This window comes from Simochromis diagramma, unplaced genomic scaffold (assembly GCF_900408965.1).
Source record: "Simochromis diagramma unplaced genomic scaffold, fSimDia1.1 OVJJ01000618.1, whole genome shotgun sequence".
Lineage (NCBI taxonomy): Eukaryota > Metazoa > Chordata > Actinopteri > Cichliformes > Cichlidae > Simochromis > Simochromis diagramma.
Genome location: NW_024387423.1, coordinates 8,547,689 through 8,572,084, shown reverse-complemented (window position 1 = coordinate 8,572,084; position 24,396 = coordinate 8,547,689). Strand labels below are relative to the sequence as shown.

The 24,396-nt window shown below is 42.1% G+C and overlaps 2 protein-coding genes across 3 annotated transcripts in view; one reads left to right on the top strand and one right to left on the bottom strand.

The window, feature by feature from the left end:
• Nucleotides 1-2,204, bottom strand: part of LOC120722073 (teashirt homolog 1-like) — a 36,334-nt gene extending 34,130 nt beyond the window's left edge. Inside the window, exon 1 of one of the 2 annotated variants that reach the window (XM_040012839.1) lies at nucleotides 2,058-2,204. The gene's annotated coding sequence lies outside the window, so the exon portion shown is untranslated. Of the gene's footprint in view, nucleotides 1-101; nucleotides 447-2,057 lie in introns of those variants that run through there. The other variant, XM_040012838.1, reaches the window with a different exon arrangement.
• On the top strand, nucleotides 1,261-14,579 carry LOC120722074 (prostaglandin reductase-3-like). The gene is made up of 2 exons (XM_040012840.1): nucleotides 1,261-1,892; nucleotides 4,164-14,579. The coding sequence occupies exons 1-2, from the start codon at nucleotides 1,609-1,611 to the stop codon at nucleotides 5,092-5,094; spliced, it is 1,215 nt and encodes a 404-aa protein (XP_039868774.1). The 5' UTR covers nucleotides 1,261-1,608; the 3' UTR covers nucleotides 5,095-14,579.
• Nucleotides 14,580-24,396: the final 9,817 nt, after the last annotated feature.

The following is a 24,396-nucleotide window of genomic DNA, read 5'->3' as shown; positions in this document are numbered from 1 at the left end:
CTTTTTTCCTCCCTCCCCTTCTGCCCTCTTTCTCTCCCACAGAAGGGGAAAAATAATTAAATAAAATAAATGGAGACGAGTAGGCTTTCTCTCGTACTTACGTTTTAAGAGTCGTGAAAATGATTTTCACCGCTCATCTGATCGCATGTTGGACAGAGTCGGTTTTTTTTTTTTTTTTTTTTTGGAGGGGTGGTTGATGCGGTGGAGAGGATATCACTTGAGAGAGAGGGGAAACAAGACGCAGGCGCATCCAAGCTTCGCCAACAACAGATCAGATCGACATGGACTAAAATATTTGTCTCTTAAAAAAGCCAAAAAAAAAAACAAGACGGGGGGCAAAAACTCCAGGGACTGATCCGCGGTCTCTCAAAAAAAAGAAAAAAATGGGAACGCGGCGGATCCAGAAGCTGTTTCAGACAGTCTCAACTGATAGACAGACGCATCGAGTGGCTTTTCCTGCTACATTTTTACTCCTCCCCTCTCCACAAGCGTCACCCCTGACAGAGGAGCCTACCTGTCAATCTTTTTAATTGTCTTGTTTTCCCCCTCTCTCCCTCTCTCTCTCTCCTTCTCCCTTTGCTTAAAAAAGAAGCCAAACCTCCGACAAAAGGATATGATCCTCTCAAAACTTACTGCGAGATCAGCTAACAAAACCAAACTTATCCCAACGCCTCTTGCAAACTATCAAAAACAACAAGGCTCACTACTTAAGTCTGAGCTTTTTGCAACTCAGGTGACATCTTAAGATCGCCTGGTAGTGACACGGCACGAGTTAGGGCACGACTCTTGCTCCCGCTGACGCTTTAATGTCCCCCAGTGCGCTCCGGCAGCTCTGTTAAGAATAGATCCTTCCAGAAAAATGACAGTCAGATGACAACAGACGATAACACAGCTGCATGGAAGGAGCAGGCAAAATAAATAAAGAAACAAATAATGGAATGAGATGAAAACAAGACACTTTCACAAATCGCCTGTGGGAGCTTTTTGGTTACAGGTGTAGTGTGGGCAGAAACATCTCCCTATGACGCTCACAACATTTAGTATTAGGAAGAAAAGGGGGGGAAAGGCGCCAGTCAAACGGGAGCGCAGTCGTAGTGCACGCTCGGACCGTGATTTTTGTTGTTATTTGTAGGTGTTGGGAAAAGATCCGATGGGTTGGCGTTCTTTTCGTGGGAGTGAAACGGCTGAGGATAGCCTGTGTGGGGAGACGAGGATTGATTTGTTTCACCTTAGTAGGAAGTGAGTGTTGTGTCCGGGAAGGGGAGGGACTCCCGACGACAAGTCTGAGGCGCTGCTGTGCTCCACGCTGGGGCTGCACCAGTGCAATGTTTTAATCCTAAACTCGATCCCCCGCTTGTTTGCTTTGCGTAAGAGTCACGCTACGACGCATCGCGCTTTTTTTCTCCCCCCCTGTTTGTTTTTTTTTATTTTTTTTATTTTTGGTCTAAAAGCTCGTTTGGCTCGGCTCAGCCTGGCCCGGGCCTGGCCTGTACGCCGTGCGTGTGCAGAGGGGAGGCTTGTGGTGCAGGCTAGTGGCAACTGATCGACCTAATCACAGGCACGAGCACGCGTCAAGTTTGGTCGTGAACTTTGTCACATTTCGGAATCATGTCCAGGGCGCTGATGGCGAGAAACGGCAGGAGAGCACTACCGCTAATCTACGGGGGGCGCAGAGGCACCGACACACTTTCAGGAGTTCATCTGGCTGCGAGGCGGTTCATCGTAGATATGTCCTACTCGGCGCACTTCATGGATTTTAAAGGATCCTCCATAGCGAGCAGTATGAAAAAGCTGGTAGTCACCAAGCTTAGCCCGAATTTCAGAGAGGCCGTTTCTACGCAAACCGTGGCCGTTCCGACACCCGGAGACGCGGACTTGCTGGTCAGAAATCGGTAAGTTAATTTTGGTGACGGTGGGAACACACGGACTCTGTTTTTCCGTCGGTCGGGAAAGCGTTAGGTGACCCGAAGCGTCTTCTTTCTTTTCTTTCTTTTTCTTTTTTTAAAATGCCGATCTGTCAGGAGATTGTTGAGAAGTTATTAAACGGCTCCGCTTACCTCGAATCACCCATGTCCAGCACCTGCGATCACCCTCATCATTATCATCATCATCATCGCCACAAGATGGAAAAATACGTGAGGAATAAGCGCTGTACTGTAATTCCAAGTTCCGCCCTCTCTGCATTTGTCTATCAATCCATCTCGGCATCTCTCTCTCTCTCTCTCTTCTATCGCTCTCTCCCCTGCTCTCTCTCTCTCTCTCTCTCTCTGTCCTGTCTCTCTACGTCACCAACCTGCAAACAGAAAGTCATGGGGGGGCTCAGGCTGGCATCAAGAGATGGAGATGATGGAGAAGGCGATGGGAGTGCTACACGGCGCTGGAATTGCAGCATCATTTCTTTCATTCACAGCAGCAGAAGGCAGAGTGTATCCAGGAGTCTGTTGTACGGGCTCTGTTGTGCTTGAACAGAGTCGACATTATTACAGTAACAGATAAATGAAATTAAAGCCAAAAAACATACATTAATGCTTCTTTTTTTTTAATAGTTGGATTTCTGCACAAATTTCTGATTCCACCTCACTCTGCTTTCAGGTTCCTACAACATTGCTGGCTGTGTGCGCCTTATGTGGTTTTTAATGTTAAGTCAGCTTTACATCAGTCCACCTCGGGGTTTACTGTTGTATTTACTGCCAATAAAATACAGTCCTCCCCGAGACTGAGTGTAAAACATACAACATTAGGATCTTATTAGCTTGTAAGACAGTCGCTTGGTGCACCGAGACCCTTGACCGTCTGGGTCGTCTGTGTCAGTGATGCATCACAGTCATGGGAAAATGTTTTAACTGACAGGGGAAAGTAAACCAGAGAACACTTTGTCCCGTTTTGCACGGTGGAAGAGAAATTTTAAAGGAATATAAAATACAGAAGAGTGTGAGCGGTTTTTATTTTAAAAAAAATCATAGCTGCAGTGAAAGGAGGAGACTGAGGTTTAATATATATATATATATATATATATATGAGTAAATAAAAAAAAATGCGTGCAGACATTTTTTACATGTACTAAAACCCTTCACTTCCAAGAGTAGCATCTTATTTGAGCCACATGTGCACAAAAATTTGGTCACGCACATGCAAAAGATACAAGTCGTATAAAATTGCAAGATGTGAGTTTTTGTAGTTTTCTGGACTGTCATTAATTCTTGAGAGACATAAATAAGAGAGATTTATTTTTTATCCCCAAGTGTAGCGTTTATCAATACACTGTATCTTATTTTGTAATTTCAGTGGAACCAGTGTCAAATTATTAGGCTCGCTATCATTTAACAGAGCATTTTGGCCAAACCTGTGTTACCTGTTTGAAAAGTTTTTCCAGGGCTTGGGCTTGCACAGACTGAGACTTTATTGTTACAGATCCCCTGCTAATTTGGAGTGTTATTTAAACTCAGACGCCTTGCTAGTTTATGCACATGCAAACAGTTTGTACCTTTTTGATAATAAAATAATACGTCGCTGCGAGGAAACTGATTCCATAGATGTGAAGAAGTCAAACCAAGGCGTTTTGTTATATCGTCGCCACCCATCTATAAACCACACAAGCATTATCTGGGAGCTCAAAGTACACGTGTGACATGCACGGTAATGAGGCACAGCGTGCGTGCCGCTCTAAAAGACAGTAAATGATTTATTTATACGTTCCTTTCTCACATATTTGTTTCCAGCATGTTACAAAAGTAAGATGAAAACAACCGTCTTCATGTTGAGGCAAGAAGCAGCTATCTGAATTTTTTTTTTTTTTTAAAGTGCAGTTTGTTGTGGGTGTCTCTGAAGACAATGAATCATGACATCATGCAATGCGTTTTGTGATACAAACCTTTCCCTGTCAGTGCAGGACTTTTCTTTCCGAGCAAAGAGAAGGAAAAGAGAAAAAATAACTCATTGCGAAAACAAACCAAAGTGTTTTGGCCCTGTGCGCGCCCGTCTGCACAACAAGGAAGTTGACCTTCATACAGGATTTCAGGAAATATGTGCTTACACTAATAACCGCATAAAACCCCGTTAACTGAAATGCAATGTTAATGTATCCATTTTGCTCAGCACATGCTGATGTAGCAGGTTTATTTCCCTAACTTTTAATCCTCAATTATTTTTCTCTTGTGTTTCAGTTTTGTGGGAATCAACGCCTCAGACATTAATTACTCAGCGGGCCGTTACGACCCTTCGGTGAAGCCTCCCTTTGATGCAGGTTTTGAGGGCATTGGGGAGGTTGTCGGCCTTGGCCTTAGTGCGAGCTCCCGCTACACCGTCGGGGATACTGTGGCCTACTTCGGCAGTGGCGCGTTTGCAGAGTACACGGTGGTCCCAGCCAAGGAAGCTGTGCCTGTTCCTGCGGTGAAGCCAGAGTTCCTCACCCTTTTGGTCAGCGGCGCCACGGCTTATATTGCCTTAAAACGTCTGGGCGACCTGGCTAAAGGTGAGACTGTCCTGGTCACGGCGGCCGCAGGAGGAACGGGACAGTTTGCTGTGCAGTTTGCCAAGCAGGCTGGTTGCCATGTCATTGGGACCTGCTCGACCAACGAGAAAGCCGGTTTCCTCAAATCCATCGGCTGCGACAGGCCGATCAACTACACCGCTGAAGACTTGGCTAAGACCCTGAGGAAAGAGTATCCACAAGGCATAGACGTGGTCTATGAGTCAGTCGGAGGGAGCGTCTTAGAGCTCGCAGTAAACAGTCTGGCCAATAAAGGCCGGCTGATAGTGATTGGCTTCATCTCAGGGTACCAGAGCGCTTCAGGGATCCCACCTTTCAAAGGAGGAACGCTACCAGTCAAGCTACTCCAGAAGTCGGCCAGCATTCGGGGTTTCTTCTTGCCCCACTTCTTAGGTGACTACAGGGAGGCTCTGAGTAGCATGATTCAGATGTTTGCCAAAGGGAAGCTAGTGTGTGAGGTGGATTGCGGTGATTTGGCAGAGGAGGGGAAATTTGTAGGCTTGGATGCGGTTTTCCGGGCAGTGGACTACATGTATGCAGGGAGAAACCTGGGCAAAGTCGTGGTGGAAGTGGCACCACCGTCTGTTAGTAATAGCAAGCTGTGATTTAACTGATTGTAGATGCACTTAAGAAATCATACTTAAAATTACAATGATTCAATCAGTAATATATATATATGTATAGTTTAATGAAGGATTTTTAACCACGGAAAAGCTCTTTATTTTTGTAAAATGACTGATGATACAGCCCAGTAACTAAAAATGATGTCATGAATAAACATACAGCAACTTTGGAAAGTGATTTGGGTTTGTTTTTGCTTTTTTATGTGCACATGCACTCAGTCATGAATATATTCAGCACAGAATTTAATATAAAATATTTAAAGTTTTAAATAAGTGTGTGCTAATCAAAAGTCACCACATATTGAAACTCAGAAACAAAAGCTAAGGTTTTTTTCACCTCCCCGACACCTTCCGTCCACCTCCAAAATCATGTTAGACCTGCTGCCATAATGCGCTTGCTTTTGGCGCTCTCGAGCACTTTATCTACCATAAATGTTTTATGATAGACTTCATTGTTTTTCTAATAGGGCCTTACATTGGTATGTGCTTGTCAAAAGTGAGTGCTGCTCCAGGTGTGCTTGGCATTTCATTGCCTGTTTGTGGCTGACAGAAACAGCGTTCACACAATCAATCTTTTCATTCACATGCCCCGAAGCTGCACATAATAAAAAAAAAATTAGTCCAGCTAACCAGGAGTTGGGCTAGAAAATGTCATTATTTTCTTCCACCGTGAGTAAAAAAAAAAAAATCACTCATAGTGAATGCTCTGCGATATGCCCTTTGACACGTTTTTTTTTTTTCCATTTCCATTTTTTGAATTTAATTTGGCTTTTTGAAACAACAAAGCCTTAAAAAATACCATTTAAAGTTTAATCACATTGCACTCATTTTTATAAAACCCAAAGATAAAACTTTAGTGTTTCTTTCAACTTTGAAAAGCTTATTGAGCTTAAAAAAAAAAGTTTTCAGAGTCCCAACTTCAGCAGTGTACTGTTAAACCACTCCAAAAGCAGGAAATGGACAAGAGATGCTTATAACAGTCCGTGTTGGATTACTGCACTGTGTGTCATTTTAAACAAACACCTGTTCCTACCTGGCAGGGATGGCTGTAGTCTTCATGCACCGTGAACACGTTATTTCCTCATCCAGGTGGCTACTCAAAATATAACCCAGTGTGAAATACGTTACAGGTGTGACCCCAGCATGCAAAGCTGCTACTTTCACCAGACGGTGCAGGAAATCAGAAACACACCAGGCCAAGGCGGTTCTGAATCCGTAGTGGAGCAAGTCAGAACACCTCTCAAAGTCACTCACACGTACGCCACAGCCTGTGTCAGCAAGAGACACCGTAGGTATGTTTGTTGCTTTGAGTCAGGCCCGTAATGTCTTACGTGCACGGTTATTTTCAATTTTCCGAGTAGCTGTTAGATTTAAAAAAAAAAAAAAAACTATTTTTAGCTGCTTAAAAATATGTGTGCATGTTAATCATTGTTTCTGTTACAGTTGGAGTTGGATGACTCACGCTAGTCGATGCTTTCCATTTCTTCGTGTAGCTTGCTCTTACAAATTTAGGTTAAAAATTATTTACTTAAATCACGGATGTGACGTTTTTGCACTCATTTATTCAGTATTTAAAGCACCACATCTGTGATCTAAAGCCTCTCGGGTCAGAATAAAAAATTTTTTTTACCCATGACAGTTCAACTTTGATTGCACAATTTAAAAAAATGTTTTTAAAGATTTTTTTATGGACAGTAATTAAAGCAGAAATGGAAGTACTGGGAATTGCATAGGCGTAAGTGACCAAGAGAGCAAACACACTTTAAATGACTGTTAGTCACCTCTTAACACCACTGCTTGCTCAGGAGTTAAAATGAAAAAAGAAAAGCAAGCTCTTACATGCCGGCCACACAAAAGGTGAGAGGAGTGATGATGCACGTGGGTGCGTAGACGAATTTAGCATGCGTCAGTACTCCTGTGCATCCATGTTGGACTGTGAGGAGGAGGAGGAGGCCGGGTGTAGCATCTCTTCAATTAACAGGAGAGGCCCTGTCTCGCCGTCCTCCGGGGCCTACCTGTACCTCCACTGATTAGTGAGCAGTCACAGCCCCAATTAGAGAACACAGGAACCTGGAGAGACAACACTCTTTATTTAATTGGATTGTGTTGCAGTCCTAGGCTGCTAACTGGCATCGTATTGAAGCAACCTGGAACTGCAGAGTGTAAACAAGACATTAAAGATGGTGAAGGTCTTCTAGAAAAGTATTCACCGGCTGCTGTGAGGTGGTGAAAGAAAGGAGAAAAAAATCAAGAAATTAGAAATCATGCTAAGTGTCTCTCTCATTTTAGTTTTGTTGCTGCTCCTCAGAAGGGACAAACATTAACACACAAACTTAAATAGGTGATGTACATGGAAGGAATGAAGGGTAAACTTCATTTTCCCTTTAATGTGAATGTGGATGACATTGTAATGCATGCAATGCAAATGTAATATACTGATTATCGCAAGTATTATCAAACTGATTGCATAGGAATTTATAACATTGGAAAAAGTTGAATGTGTTGCCTCCATTGGATCGCCATCTATTCCCAGGAATTTACCTTGTGTTCTAGCTACTGTGTAGCATTTCAGATATGATAAGATTGTAGTTTTATTTTACATTTACTACAACAGTTACTATGTAACGTTTAAGGAGAAAACATTCAGAAATAAAAAGCTGAATCCATGAAAATTAAGCACACTGAAGGCTATTTTTGCTACTACAGTCATATTTACTCTGGTGTGACTTCTTTAAGCTAATGGCAGAAAACCAAATATAGTCTTTAGTGTATAACACTGTGCACTCAGTCTGCTTATGTTATATTTCCTCGCTATTTGTGCTTTAGTTTGATGCAGCAATTATGGAGTAATTGTCACTTGTGACCATGGTGGCCACGAGCTCAGCAAAGTTAAATGTACTCTACGTTTGAAATAAAAATGTTCAGTCGTTGCTTCTTTTTTCCACCTTTACGTTAATTAGCAGTGATCACAACTTTTTTGTAGCTCTCAAGTCCACTTTAATTTGCCATCCAAGACAACAGTGCGGTGCCGGATTTTATTGTTGTACGCTGACATTCAGGGTAGGAAAATTCTCAAAGGTCTCCCTCTTGTTCCTTTTTTTCCCTGCTAAATCCTCTTTTTTTTCACAGTTTCTTCTTGCTGGAATATGTGGCACATAACAAAGACATCACCCTCTTTAGTGTGGGATGGTAGTCTACCTCCAGGCACCTAAGGGACACTGGCTGGCTGCTCAGTGCTGCCAGGATCTAGACAGTCCAGTTTCTTTCTCTGCAAGTCAGTCAGGCCCTCTCAACTCCCCAACTCCCTGAGCCCCCATCACTCCTACCTCCGCCTAATTACCAAACCTAAAACCCCACTCAACTAATTAGCCACAGCAGACCCAGGAACTGTGAGTAAAGGTAAAGAGATGGCTTCATTCAAGTGTGTGTGTGTGTGTGTGTCGGTGTGTGTGGTGGGTGGGTGGGGGTGGGGGGTATGTGTTAAAGAGAGGGAGAGTGAAAAGAAAAGACAAGAGGAAAGGGAAATGGAATATTCAAGTCTCCTTTAGCGAGCACGTCTCTACAGCCAATTAAAGTCATTTATTTTAACTCTTTGCAAAACCTGTGAGTTGTGCATGACAGCATGACAGGGGGGATGTGTTTGTGGCTGTGCGCATGTGTCCCAGGATATGTAGCCATGCACGCATCCGCGCCTAGCCTCGCACACAGACCCACAAGCGTCCACACGCGTCTCAGTATGGCTGGCAGTCTGTCGGCTTCTCTGTCTATCAGCGGAGGGAGAGCTCAGTGGGACATAAATTACAATATGCAGCAGAACCACTTGTGTAAGTCTCAATGAAGGGGAGGAATAACTTTCTTAATCAAGTTCCTGTGATTAATTGTAATAAAGGTGTCATCCGTAAATGTGTCCTCCTGATTGAGTAATTCGGGGCCGGAGACAGTAAGCACATCCCTGGTGATTGGGGGGGCTGGACAAAGTGTGGAGGAGGGAGAGGGGGAAGGTTTGTGGAGGACATAGTGAGACACAAATAGCTCCTGGGCACACTGGCAGCCTTCGCACAACTGACAGTTATGAAATACAATTATCAGTGTGATCTGCTTAAGAATTCATCAGCAGCTTCACCGGCCAATAAAGGCGTTCAGAGAGAGAGAGAGAGAGAGCAAGGGAGGAGCAGTGACACAAGAGGAGAGAAGGCCCCACTGATTAAATGAGGTTTTTATTTTGTCCAACAGATTGTTCACATTATGTTACACTATTGTGAAAGGATTATCTGCAGCCTTCTTCCCGCTCTAAGAATTCCCCATTTTGTACCATATTATCCATTTAACCTCTGTTCCAAACAACTGCATTTAATAAGGATAATCTTTTTTGTGTATGGTCACCATGATTCAGTGGTTTCCATGCCAAACCCTCCCTGAAAAAATAAATAAAAAAATAAGCATATGGGTTTTAGATGATAAATGAGGTGACATTTTAACTGTGGCTTGTTAATACGGAACGATGTCTTCTAATGACCAAAAGTTACACTTGGCATATATCAGCCGAAGAGTTCAAAATATCCTGTTCATTTGAATATTTCTGAAATCTTTGAAAAGAGACTTTTTTAAATATCCTAGAATGAAATGAACAAACAGAAGTCTGCCGAGAAAAAACAACAACTACGAATTCTTTCTTTTCTGTACTAGAAGTTTTTCAACAATCACTGAGATTCTGATCTTTGATTTGGGAACTGCTGGTTTATGTTTCAATAGCTATAAACATATAACTTTATGTCAAAGATACTGTATAATACCATACAAAAATAAGTGCACCTGAGAGGTTTAGATTCTTATAAATCACCCAATATTATATATTCCACAGCTCTCACAAGAATCACCTTGAAGTCTCTTTAGTGATGAGAATAAAGCTTTTGCTACAGTCGAGGTAGTACAAGAGAGAGAGGAAACCCTCTTTAAATGAAAAGGTTTTAAGAATCCGACATAATAAAAATAATCTTAGCAGGTCTTAAAATGAGGTAAATACAAACTTTGATTAACTACAAAAAATTATATTGCAGAATTCTTTATTTAACACAAAGTAAGCCAAAAGGCAGAAGCAGTGCGTTAAAAAAAATAAGTGCAAACTTAAGTAGCAGCCAGGTGGTGATAATCAAATACTTGATACTTGATTAACTGATTGTTAGAAAGTGTGAGTACCTCCATAAGAGTAGAGGTTTTGGTAGTTTGCTGCAGCATTCAGGTGTGTTAACGTAGTACCGAGGAAGAAATACATCAGCAATGATGTTAGAGAACTAATCGTTGCAGCCCAGCAGTTCATGAAGGGTTATAAGGGAATTTTCAAACATTTTGAAGTTCATCATTCTTCAGTAAAAATCATTTTTCACAAGAGCAAAACATTCGAGACACTTGCCAATCTTCCCAGCAAATTCACCCCAAGGTCAGACTGTGCAACGAGAAAGTGCAAAAAACCCAAGAGCAACACCTCTGACTCTGAAGACCTCGGTCAGCAAATGCAAAAGTTCATTTTAGAGGAATTAGAAAAAGACTGAAAAAGTGCGGCTTGTTTGGAAAGGTTGAGGAAAGAGAAAGCTTTTGTATCCCTAAAAAAAGGAAGATGGTAGCACAGCTTAGTTATGAATAACCCACAAGATATGTTAGATGACGTCCTTTGGACAAATGAGACAAAAGAAGAGATGTTTGGCCATAATTTACAACCAAACGCAACATATCAGCACAAACACCTCATACCAGCTGTCCAGCACGGTGGTGGCGGAGTGATGATTTGAAGTGTTACAGCATGCAGCAAAAGGGGCAAAGAGTTAACACCCAGCAACACAGGAGGAAACTGGTAGAAATGGAGAGACACAAAGACGGGGCACAAAGAGTGAAAAAACGACAGGACTATAAATACACAAAAATAAAATGAAAACAAGATCCAGACCCATAATGAAAACCCCAAACCATGACAGCCTCCTGCAAAACATGGCACAGACTCCACACACTGAGCCCTTATCTCAAAATCGTCTGTGTGTAGTTACATGAAGAGACTTTGAGACATCCTAAATCCACATAAGAGCTGTTGCAAGTTCTCCCAGAGGATTCCAGCAACGTACCTGCCAAAAGCCTCGAAACACCAGGTAGAATAATTTAAAAGGCAGAAACATTGAACTGATTTAGATGATTTCCATTTAGTTTCCTTTGTGAGGTTCAATTCACATAATTCACGCTAAAATGTTTATATCATAAACTAGACGTGCACAAATATTTTACACAAAGCTTTGCCTGAACTGAACATTTTTGCCTAAATAAAGAGCGCCGAGTTGGACAACCAAAAGCTTTTAGATCAAGCATGGTAACCAAGGTAACTTTTGACAAATGATAATTGTGTGCTAGTGGTCAAGTTCAAGAGCAACTCAAAAAAAAAGCACACATTTTTAACAATGATGATTTAATACTAAAAAAACATCGGAACAGTTTTAATTTATAACCATCATAGCAGTGTAATAAAACATTATTCTAACACACTGTGCCACCTTTAAACATAGTGCATAAAAGATCAAAACGGGCACTAATGTTTCTATTTGACAGATAAAATCACACTCGGTAACATTCATCATGTCTTTCTGCCTACATTGACCCTTCGGGGCATCTTTTGTGGCCTCAGGAGGGGAGTGAGGGTCCCTCGCTGGGTCTGTTCAGATGTAGATATACATTCAGGTGAAAGGCAAGGGCGCTATTCACCACCGCAGGATTAATGGCAACATCGTCACCAGGCTGACCAGCCCCACATTTCTATTGGCTGGATAAAGAGGAAAAGAAAAGATGGCGGTGGGAACAAGGGGAAATATGAACACCCTGTCGGTGTGATGACGGACAGGTCCTCAGCCCAGCTCCCCCAGGTCCCTCCCCGTCCTCATTCTTTACTGGCCCGAGTTGGCTAGTGAGGCAGCATCTCTGCGGCCAAGGACACAAGGGTGTCAGCGATGCGTCTGGGTAACATCGTTCATCAGGGCGCATCGGTAATGGGTAGCTCTCTGTGACAGTGGTCATCAGGACACAAAAGCAAAAGGGCCTATAAACATCACATGACAGATGGCTGGGAGGACAGCTTTGGACAGGGAGGGAGGGATGGAGAGCGAGAGATAAAGTGAGCTAGAGGTAGAAGGACAGAGCTGGAAGAGAGATCTCAGGCTGGATTGTTAAGTCTTAGGAAAAGTCTCAAGTGCTGGACGGTTTATGAATGCCCATGTTCAATGTCAGCTGTGAAGGGAAAAACTAGAACCCACGGGGGAAATGCTTCGCAGCTGACGTCCGACAAAAAGCCATCAAATGAGCAAAGTCGGTGCAAAATAGCCCAGTGAAATAGTTGATATGCAGAAATGAATGCAAATTATTTTGTCTCATTGCAGTGAAAACACCAGTTTTTAACATTTGTAATACATCTGAAATGCTGTTCTGCTGTTTTTTTATGCAACGTTTAATTTTAAGAGTTTGTATTTTCCTTTCTTTCTTTTTTTTAATCTCCTGGTTAGTTTAACTCTATTTCAGTCATGACTTTGGCCAATTAGTGCAGTGAAACACCTTCAGCATGGTGGGTGCGGTCTAAGAAAACAGATAAACGGCAAGTCCGATATGAAAGATGTGCAAGCTTAAAAGCCTAACAGTGAAAGAATTTTTTTTTTTTTTAAAAAACTGTGCTTGGAAAGTAAGAATGAGACTTTCAGAGCGATGCAAAAGGACTTCACCAAAAGGACATTTAGCACAATTTTCACTTTGAAAAGTTTGATAGATAAGTGCCCTCCACTGGAAGAGATGCTGAAGGAGGAAGATGTTTTTCAAGAAATTACAGTTTTAAGCAGTCTGAGGCGGAGTGAAAGTTAAGGAATAATTATGGAGGTGATAGCAATGACAGAAAGCGAGAAACAGGTTGTGTGAAAATGAGGTGAGGCGAAGGTGTCGAGGGCTGTCACAGAACTGACTGCAGAACCTGTTGTAGGTCCCTGTAGAGGGAAGGCAATTGTTGTGTTAGCAACACCTTTGTCACCTCGGGATGTATACTTTGTCTCTGCGTGTTTACAGGGACATCAAATCCCAAATGTGAAGTATCGTCTTCAAAACAGAGGGAAGTGCAGCTCTCTGCCCTCCATAGCGACGCCGCGGGCCACGCTACGTCTTTTTCTTTGTTTTGTGGAAACAGCCTTGCCCGTCCATTAATCGTCATCCATCCATCCTGCGCACCTGTATATAAAAGGGAAATTAGAATATCCATCACTTGAGCGAAACGTCACCGTGATTGATGGGTTAGTCACAGGATCCCCTCCGTTTCCTCCTCAAGTCTGTGTTTCAGCAGTGAGAAGTGAACATTATCTAGCGCCATGATCAGATTTAGTCCACACATTTCCATCTAGGAGAGCATTTTTGAGCGGATGATACACAATCCACGCGAGGAGGCAGCCAGCAGAAGGTTTATGGAAATCTAATATCATAAGGCTTTTTGGTTTGTTAGACTTGTTATTCGTGGAGTGGGCTGGTGACACTTTTGATGTAACAGTATAAGACAATGTAACGAGGCAGAATCTCATTTTGTTGAAGTGTTTCTGTCAAACTATGGTCTGAAGGATGATGGGGAAAATCTGTGCAAACAGGTTTTGAGTGGGGTGTGCTAAGACTAAAATACCAACTGTTCTCAGAGAGAAGCCTTTGGTAAATAACAGGAAACATCCTCTGAGAAGGCAATATGAATGCCAGGGAGTGTGGAATCCATATTTGCCTTTTTTTTTAAACGTAAAGTAAAAAGCAAATGGTTAAAAAAAAAAAGCATAAATAGATGGGGCAAACAGATGATGGGAATGTAACTTGGAACTGAGATGGAAACTGCTTCTTGTCATAATCATCTGCTGTCAATCCAGAAACATCGTTTAAAAATCCATCCCGGTCAAGTTTATGTCTCCTTCTTTGTCTGATTCCCCCCTGTTTGTGTGTGTGCGTGTGTGTGTGCTTTGACGAGGTGGAGACAGGAGCCCTAACGCTGCAGGATGGAGAAAGGTGAACAGGAAACAGAAGGTGCCCATGGAGGAGGTATATGACATCTGTCAGGATCCAGGGTGGGCGGGGGATTCAGCGCCCCCCTTCTGCCGGCCGAGGGTCACCCATCGCACTGCAGTCGCTGAAGTTGTCACGACACCGTGACACTTCCTTGGCAATGGTGGCTGAGAGCCGGACAGCCCTCGGACGTTCAAGACACACACATATTTTTGAGTAAATTTGTCTAAGGGGAGTGGGGGGCATTTTGTATGAGCTGTTTGTTCCTTCTCTGTACAGAAATGTCAGCGTCTTGGTTATTGTTTCCTCTTTCTTTTTTTTTCCCCCTTCCCCTCTCTCTTCAGGGTCCTGGACAGAGGAAGGTCAGCTGACATGGCAAGGTCGACAAACAAACAAACAGAAGGAATTAAAATGGAGAAAAACAGGGCAGATGAAATGTGGCGGTGTTTTTTTTTTTGTTTGTGTTTTTTTATCTGTGTGAGGGCTGATGGCTTGTAGCAGCCATTACTCTCTGTTGTGTCCTCTGCCCCCCATTGGTTGCAACAACACCGCCTGGCACTGCTGCCAGTGTCACGTCATCTCATACTTCTGCTTAACTACACGGACAACAAGAGCCACTTCACACCAGGATCAGTTTACTATTTCTCAGGCAGCCGTGTTTGCTCAAGGTGGCAAAGGTCATTCACAGTGGATTTGATAAAAATAATTTTCCTCAGCCAGCATGAGTTCAAATTAGATTTTATCCCTTTTTTTTCTCCTCGCCCTCTCTCTATATGAAGGGGAAAACAAAGGAAGTATACCCGCAAAAGTCCACTCAAACGCTTCGCAGTAGCCTGGACCCAGACCTCTAGCTCGCTGCCAAATATCTGATTTCTTCATGAAATGGCAATTCAGTCTGATTATCTCATCAGGCTAATTGGAGCATCTTAATGTTCTGTCTACACTGATGATGTCTGGCTACCCTCGCTTTTACAGCATTTATCACACAAACCAAATGACAATACGTTGACCTCATGATTAGCTCGGCTGGTCCACAAACGGACAGTTTATAAAGAGAGATTTGTTTGTTTGGTTGAAAATCCTTTTAGAGTGAAAGATGAGAAATATGGATAAATTATAACTCTGAACTGAGCTTTAAGTCCTAAATTCATTCACATTTAATCTATATAGTGCAGGAAACTGTGCTGTAGGTACATTTTAGGACAGTTTTAAACCATAAACAATTTTGTAGCCCTCTTGAGTGGCAGTTTTGTGAAAAGATGAAAGGATGTTGTTATAGATCATGATTTGAAAGTAAAGCCTTGCCTAGAATTGTTCTTTACCAGCTATTGTGCAGAGTGCAAAGCACGAAGTCGAGCGAATTCAGACTCAAGTGCATGCATCAAAGTTTTTCTGGTGCTAAATTAATTTCCAGCTCGCGCTTACAGATGACAAAGAATGATGCCGTCATTTAGGCTTCACCGCGTGGAGCCGGTAGGATCCTCATGACGTTCGGCTCGGGCTGCTGCAGGTGAAGCCTGGGCCTCACCCTCGCAGATCTGTATGCAGAGTGTGCCTTTAAAAAAAACATGTTTCTTTTGTTTATTCTTTGCGTTGTCTTTTCCTTTCTGTGTGGAGTTTTGACATCGGAGATGACAGGTGTCTGTGGAGTGGAGGAGGAGGAGGAGGAGGAGATGCTGGTAAGAAAACAATCTTTGACTGCCTGTGGGTGAAGGCAGACTCCTCTAGGCAAAGCGGCCTTCAGCGTTTAGCTGGGGGCGCAGTATCAAAATCACAGCCACTGCTGTACCCCTAAGGCGCTAATCTCAGCCAGTTACCGTCAAGTGCTGCTTCTTCTTTATATAATCCTTCATTCCCCCCCTTCCCTCGGCTCTCTCCATCTCCGCCATTCCTCCGTTTTCCCAGACCCAATCCGCAGAGATGTGAGGATAAATGACAGTTTGAGAAGGTGCAGGGGAAGCCAGGCATCTTGAATCCAACAATGTTTCTTTGCTTACCAGTGTTAAATCCAAACTGCGCCGCTTTCAGAAAAACGGTTTGCTGGAATTGTAATATCATAATTAGCACGGCTTCTGTGCTTATCTCCACTAAACTAGGCGTCTCACCAGATGCCGAGGAGACCTCAGCCGTCATTCAGCCGCCTAGATGGAAAAGGGTTGTTGTTTGATCACTGGATGACTGCTAATTTAATAAGTGTTAACTATGGTGCGGCCAAGCGAGCGGGAGGGGAAAAAAAGAGAGAAAAAAGGGAGGGAAAATGTTGAAGTAAAAAGCATTAAGATTAAATGATGACATGTTCAACTGTGCGCATAATATGAGGCTTAGTTAAGTACGCGCATGCTGTTTGTCAATTATTTAAAACCCCAGGAAATTAAGTCCAGGTAATCTCATAAGGTGTAAATAACATTCTTTTCCATGGCAGCTTAATTGAATTCATTTGACACTGTTTAGAAATAACAGAATTAGATTTGCTTTCACATGAAACTAAAGACTGTCACAGGGAGCTCTTTGTAAAGTTGAATAGAATTGGAATTAAAGTTTAGTATTTCAAACACATCTGGAGGGATCAGATATGAGAATAATTGAAATAACAGAGGATTATTCGTGCTGCCTGCCTTTTGCAAAAGAAACCAGTGTGGACTACGGTAATGTTTGCAGCACGTCAGAGGTCAGAACTGACCTGTTATCTGTGCGAGAGCATCACATAAATGCCCCCAAATGCAAAACATTTGGCATTAAAAAGGATCTCGACCCTCTGCTGACTTCTAAATGTGGAATAAATTCAATTTCTACTCTCACTTCAAAACATTTTCTGTAATTATTTTAATCTTCAGTGTTTTTCACGTGGAAAGTAAGTTTAGTTCTCGTACATTTATTTGTTTGCCACCGCCGGTTATTCCACTGCAGGCCCCCACTATATTAAAGCATAAGCTGAAGACCTAAAAAAGATAAGTAAATGTGTTGCTGGTGAGGAATGAAGCAAAGATGTTTGACAGCGGGTTGTAAAGACCAGGCAAGCCATGCAGACACAGAGACAGTGGCCTCAGGCATTTCTGATTTGGCCTTACTAGTGGGATGGCATGGCTTGACGCTATTTAAACACACACACATACAAACGTGCACACACACGCGCGTGCGCGCGGACAAACACACCCACGAAGAGTTTTGATGCAGACTGTAGGTGAAGGCCAGTGTATGTCTGTCTTGTCTTGTGAGTGAGCGGGGCCGGAGATGGAAGCTGGGTAGACAGATTGGAGGGACGCAGGAGAAGAGGGGAAATGGAGGGATTAGATGAAACCTTTCAGTGCGTGTCATCATCCCTGACATTCTGTAGGGCTTGACCTTAACAGAGCAACATTGTGTCAGAGACAGGGTCTCATCACAGCCCACACACACACACACACACACATATATGGGCGCACAGAAAACTCTTCAGAGATCCCGATAGCCTGGACATCAACAGCCAACATATTTTCAACCTGGGGAATAAAAACAGATAAGTCAGGTGATCCTAAAAGTCAAGTATCAACAACTGAGGAACTATTATGTATCTCTGTTTTGATGTTTATTATGCTCTGTGATGACCTATTTACTGATTAGTGAGTGATTACACTTGTTTTGTGCAATTTAAGAAAATGTGATGAAAGAGTTTTGTGGATGTGTTGCTTTCCCAAATTTGCACACTGTTGGTAGCGAGCTTTCCTTTCAAACTTGATCATTCATTGCCTGGTATTTCCGGTTGGTGTTCACATCAGCTTTTGAAATCAACAGTAAGAAGAAGAAAAGCAGACATAAAGACTGACAGGTGACTCGTTTTTTTGACGACTATCCCTCATCATCGTTGCCGCATCCCACGGGGAAATCAAGTTCCTTTGATAGGCACCAGGAAGTGCAGCTCTGCTACTGATCCTTACATGTACAGCAGATTTACATTCTCTGGCATCACAAGGTTGAAAGAAAAATATTACACGCGCCGTTAGTTATGATCACAACCTTGTTATAAATGACAAACACGGAGAAACAGGACAAAACGAGGCTCCGGGGTTTCGTTTTACACTTCCATGGCAGAGGAGAGATAAGAGAAAATCAAAGAGATATGACTTTTAGTCATTTCACATCAAGCTTTAAAACTGTAAGACTGATTTCAGTAGTGCAGCTTCATATGACAAATGGGCAGTTTTGGGTGGTATTATCAAGGGTAAAGTGGGCTCGTGAGAGGATGGTATCCCAATAAAATTAATTCCATTAAAATTTCAATATATTAAAAACAAATTATTATTTCTTAAATACAGGAATACTTCCAGTCCCTCAGCCTAACTTTGGCATATCATAACATCTATTAATTCTGCTGAGAGGATATAGGAGTTACCAACACTACCACCAACCTGCAGCTTTGGTGTTGTTGTTTGTTTTTCAACTATATTTTCACTGTAACAGGATCCTCTATGCTTCTAGCACTGCAAAAATTATTTGTTTGGCTTTTTCATGGAATGGTATTCTGTGTAATTCTCTCTCTTTCTCACCCACCCCCACCTCATGCATGTGTGTGTCGCAGGGAATATTGTCAAGGCTTGTTGCCAACTTTAAATAAAACCTATTATTCTCGTTATTTGAGCCGTCCCTTTATTTATGTTTTTTTTTTTCTTTTTTTCATTTGAGGGCAAAAATGGAAAGCAGTTTTTACGTTTCACTGCACGATGTGCACACAGAGATTTGTGTCCTTAGCCGTTCACGTGCGGTTAAGAGACTAACGTTTGCTACTGCTTTCACACTCACAACAGAAATTTATTTAAAGCCAGCCTATAAAACACAGAGGGAACCACAAGTCTTATATTGTGTTAGCAGTGTTGGGGTCGTTACTCGTGAAAAGTAACGTATTACACATTACTTGTTACTTTACTTAAAACCAATGCGGTACATTACTTTATTAGTCTCTGGAGAAAGTAATTTGTTTCATTACTTTCTTAGTCTTCCGTAAAATGACATGAAATGACACTAAACAATATAAATCTCATGCTACAGTCCCACACACCAATACGAATCCCTATCTAATGAGGATCTTTTAGTGTTTAAGGTCGACAACACAAAGTTGAAAACCATCACAAAGAGAATACCTGGTGAAGCTCAGGGTCTTACTGCTCAGCTGGGATCAGCATACACTCGGCTTTATCATTACTCTGGGTTGGCTAGCTTAGCGTTAGCATGCTGTCTGTGCAGATGCTTGCAAAGATGTTTTGTTTTTTCCCATCTTAGAGTTTTAGCTAAATCCAAAAACTTGGTTGCAGTAGTAGTTCGTTTAGCATCGTATCATCAAAACAGGTATTAATAAGTCGCCCATATGAACATATACATATATGTGCAGGTAAGGGATTAACGTTTGCTACTGCTTTCACACTTACAGCAGAAATTTACTTAAAGGTAGCCTATAAAACACAGAGGGAATCGTAAGTCCCATATTTCTACCCTGCCCACCTGTAAAGAGCGCGTCGTAACAATGCCTCGCACACGTACTGGATTTTATCTCCTGCACCTTCTCATTGGATGGCTTCCATTTTCCCGGGGACAGATTTAGAGTTGGCCATAGGGCTGCTATTATAAAAATATGGTTGACCTTTGAGGACCAGGGATGGTTTAGAGCCAGATTGTTCCTCCCCAATGCTGTTTGGGCAGCCTGCTCTTCTCAGTCTTATTAACATATGCCAGTCTCTCTAAATGTTCTCAGTCACTTTATTAAAAAATTTAAGTACAACAGTATAATTTTTATGAGGCCTATAAAGGCAGAGGTAGCCCATATTCATTTTTTCATGAACAGTGAACTTTCGGAAAGAACCTCAATGGGTTACATAATTAATTTGTGCTTTCTGCGAGTCCGTTGCCATCCATTCTAAAGTCCTGCTCTTTTGGTTTTTGCTTGAACCTTGTTTATCTAGCTATCTCAACAATGCTGCCATTATTCAACAGGAGTTCTCTCATAGAAGGTGTTTGATTGGGACATTATATTTTTCTATTTTGAAACATCATAATTCAACAAATAGCTAGATGGAAATACTTTCTGGTGTCTGGTGTGTTTGTCAATAAGAGTGGTGCTAGGAGTCTGCAGAAGCAGTGCAGCAGTAACTGTGTTTCTGACCCCATCATGCTATCTGTTCTAATGATGCTCAGGCCTCCATCAAAGTAGGGACCCCCTGTGGCTCCTGGGGGCCCCTGGGCTCAGGCACAGTTGCTCTGGTTCGGGTTTTTTTTTTTTCCCCCTCACTGCTTGAGGCTCGGCACAGTAATGAGAAACAGAATTTAAAGAAAAGCAAAACAAAACAACAAAAACCCCTCAATCTTAGACTGACATGCAGTCTGTGTTCAGTCAGCTTGCTCTGTTTCTCCTTGTCTGTATCAAAAACAAAGATTGTTTTAATGGAGCAGTTCAAACACACTGGGCAGCTTTTGTTCAATGCAACATTTTTTTTTCTCTTCCTCACACGCACACATGCAACTCACAGAGGGGTGGGGGGTGGGATTAGTGCAGAGCGTGCACACATATGGATTGATATGTTACAGTTTACTGGACCGACGCAAGACAGAGGGGGAAAAAGTATTGATTTTTTGCCAATATGGCTGCGTGTTGATCCTGGGGCCACATTCATTTTCATCACTTAGATGTGGTGGTGCTGGTGGTGGTGGGGTGTCACACTTGTTTTGCCAGTTTCCATGGCAACGAGGATCATCCAAGTCAGAGGAGGTCAGGCCGCTGGTGAGAGGCGAATCTGGGTTCACTGAAATCAACATTACATGAAATGCCCTCCACAACTCTCTGTCTGTCGGTCTCTCTGTGTGTCCATCACCTCTTCTGTCTCTCTTTAAGCTGCGCTTTCTGCTCTTCCGCGAGCACAATCACTTATCCTCACCGTTCAAACTATTTTCTGGTGTTCCCGCATCAGCCAGGAAAAATCTCTGACGGTATGAATAAGAGCACGGGTGCCCCAGGGGTTCTTGTGGAACTAGCCAGCAGCCGCCACTAAAACACAGAGGACCTTCCCTGCATTTATGAAGTTTAAACAGATCACTTGTCTCTCTCTCTCTCGTGCTCCTCCACTCTCATTTTAATGTACTGACAAGGCAGCATCCTTCATCCCTCAGTCTTCTTCTTATATTAGAGTTTATTACTGCCATCCCAGATTTGTTGTCACTTTGTATTTGGGTGAAAATTTGTTTTATGGCTCCTCATCCAATTTGCTTGGGGCTGACGGGCGGCTGATTTCAGGAGAAGTGTGAGAAGAGGAAAGGATAGCTGCCAACTGACTGAGGCCAACTGACTCTCCTCAGGTGATAATTGGCTGCTGATCCAACATCCAGGCCCTCGTAATTAATCTTTGTTGTTGTTGTGTGTGTGTGTGTGTGTGTGTGTGTGTGTGTGTGTGTGTGTGTGTGTGTGTGTGTGTGTGTGAGAACATCAGAAATGTGATTATCTTACGTTATGTAATCTGTGTTAAAATAGCTCTCTGGTTTGGAGGTTATCCCTTGAATGCAAGTGCATAGAGTTGGATTTTTTTTTTTACTTTATATCGTGATGTATTTTCTTAGGTGTAAATATTATATTGCTGACATGCTTTATCTGGCCAGTATTTGATTACTGTAAAAATCTGAGTTTATTAGACACAGTGAGTCTGAAGAAAGTTCCCACAGTTTGCAAGTTTATGTAATAATCCACTTTGCTTGGTCTTGGTGTTGAATAATAATGATAAGTCAGAAAGGGAAGAAACTCTTTGAGGACTCACTTTTAAATACCATCCCATCGGTTCACATGTGAAAAAAATGAAGAAGCAAGGATTCACCAACATTATAATCAAAACCACCATTGTGCAAAACACAAGACTGGATAGGGATGTGGCCATTTTAGTCAGCAGAACCACCATTCCCTTTGCTTAAAAAGCACTTTAGTTGCCATAACAATAACTATAGCAAATATTTTTTTCTGTTATCAGTCCACCTTACCATCCAGTTCACTTGTTTTATCTGATATTGTGACATGAAAAGAGATAGGGGTCTATCTGCAGCTTCGCTACATGACACACACCGCCGCCGCTTAAACAAACTCCTTGAAGTAATGCTAGCTAAGTCTGTGAAGGAGGAGGAATAATACCAGTAACAGCTGTCATTGTTTGTTTTTACTTCACTTTAGCAAAACCAGTATGTTGGGATGACTACACATCAGCTCCAGCTTAAAACAACAGTGGATTCAGAAAGATACAATGAGCTCTAGTGTTGGTTAGGGAAAACTGAATCCTCTCCCCAATCAACATCAGTTTGTGAAAAGGTTTGCCACACCAAAGAAAAAATCTGTTATAAACAACCCACCAACTGGAATGGTTAAAATAATTGCCAAGTCTATAAATCTAAGTTTCAGAATTATAAAAAATAAAAGAGCAGCGTTCACAACTTTGAAATGTTGGCGTCATGTCCACTGAGGGGACTAATTCAAAGCTCTTAGATCAGCTCAGGTAGACTGTCCCAAGTAGGCAAATGAAGCAGTAAATAATTTTGTCACCTTGGCGCTCCTTTTATGTGCGGTCAGTTTGGAAAGCTAAATTTAAAACTATCCAACAAGGTGGCTGGAAGATGTGGATGTTGATGGGATTGCAACTTATTGTCTGGCGCTCTGTGTTGTCCGTGTGATGGACGCTATGGTACGGTGAAGTGGAGTGTCACTGTTGCTAATATTAACATAAAATCATCATCTGTAACTTTTGTCAAAGCTGAACTGTTGCACCTAAGAAACACTCACCATGACCTAAGAAATCAACTAACCATAAGAATGAGATAATAATCTACATTCACCAGTAAGGTTCAAATCCTGCTCATAGAATTAACATCTTTACCTGGTCAGGTGACCCACTCCTCTCACAAATCAGTCCAAAGCAAGACCTTTTGAAGTACGGCTGTAGCTCAGGACATAGAGCAGGTCATCTATTAACTGGCTGGTGGTTTGATCCTTGGATGCTTCAGTCTGCATGGCAGAGTATCCTTGGGCAAGATACTGAACCCCAGATTGCTCTCTGACGCATTCATAAGAGTGTGAATGTGAGATAGAAAGCACTTAGGCGTAGAAAAAAGTGCTTGCATGAATGAGGCATGTTGTATAAAACACTTTGAGTGCTCAAATAGAAAAGTGCTATACAAGAAACAGTCCATTTACCAGTATGAAGTGCCAACTGTGACCATGTGCACATTCTGAAAAGTTCCACTATTTTAAAAACTGAATACACTTACCTACTTAGCCATTCACCCCTAACTGCATCCTTGCTGCCTGTTAAACTTATCTGCTTATTAATAAATCAGTCAAACTGGTGACAGTTGTCTTGGTCTGCTTCTAGGTGTTCTGCTCACGATTAAAGTTTTTGCTGTTTGAGGGTCTGGTGCATTAAAGTAAGTATTAACAAACTGCCAAAATCTTTTCAGGAATCTCCTAGCAAAGAACTATATCAATGACAAAAAGCCTCAGTTAGCATGTCAAATGTTAAAGTTCAGGATAGTATAATTAGTTTATGGTTTATTTTGAAAGGTTGCCAGCAGAAAGCATCTTCTCTCTAAAACAAAGCTGCACCTTAACAAACCACAAGCCTTCTGCAACTGTGCTTAGAAAGACGAGATCAAAGTGACAATACAATCCACAGCAGATCAGCACAAACTCATTTAGGAACTGTCAAGCATGGTGGTGGAGGAGTGATGATTTGGGCCTGTTCTGAAGCCACAGGACCTGGGCATGTTGCAGTTACTGAGTCACTCATGAACTCTTCTTTTCTCACAAATTGGGTCACGCAAAAGGACAATGACACGAAGCACAGCAGCAAATCTACAACAGAATGGATGAAAAACACAGGGATCAAGGTGTTGCAATGGCCTAGTCAAAGCGCAGACCTCAACCTGGCTGAAATACTATGGTGCCACCTTAAAAGAGTTGTGCATAGATGAATACCACAAACCTAAAAGAACTGAAGCAATGTTAGAACAAAAAACAATGTTAAGACTACTCCAAGTTTTTGCTGCTAAAGGTGGTTCTACCAACTACTGAATCATGAAATGTACTTAGTTTTTCACAGAACTACACAGAGACCTGTGAAAAGCATCTTTTTCACATGACTGCATAATCTTTTAGAAAAACAAATATTTGAATTTTCTTCAGACTTTAAACTGGAGGCGACGTCAGACTGAAGACAAAAAGAAGTGTAACAAACTGACAACTCTCTCTGA

Coding starts and splice junctions, on each gene's coding strand:
- LOC120722074 (XM_040012840.1), top strand. CDS start 1,609: ATGTCCAGGGCGCTGATGGCGAGAAACGGCAGGAGAGCACTACCGCTA. Junction 1,893..4,163: donor GACTTGCTGGTCAGAAATCG/GTAAGTTAATTT, acceptor CTTGTGTTTCAG/TTTTGTGGGAATCAACGCCT.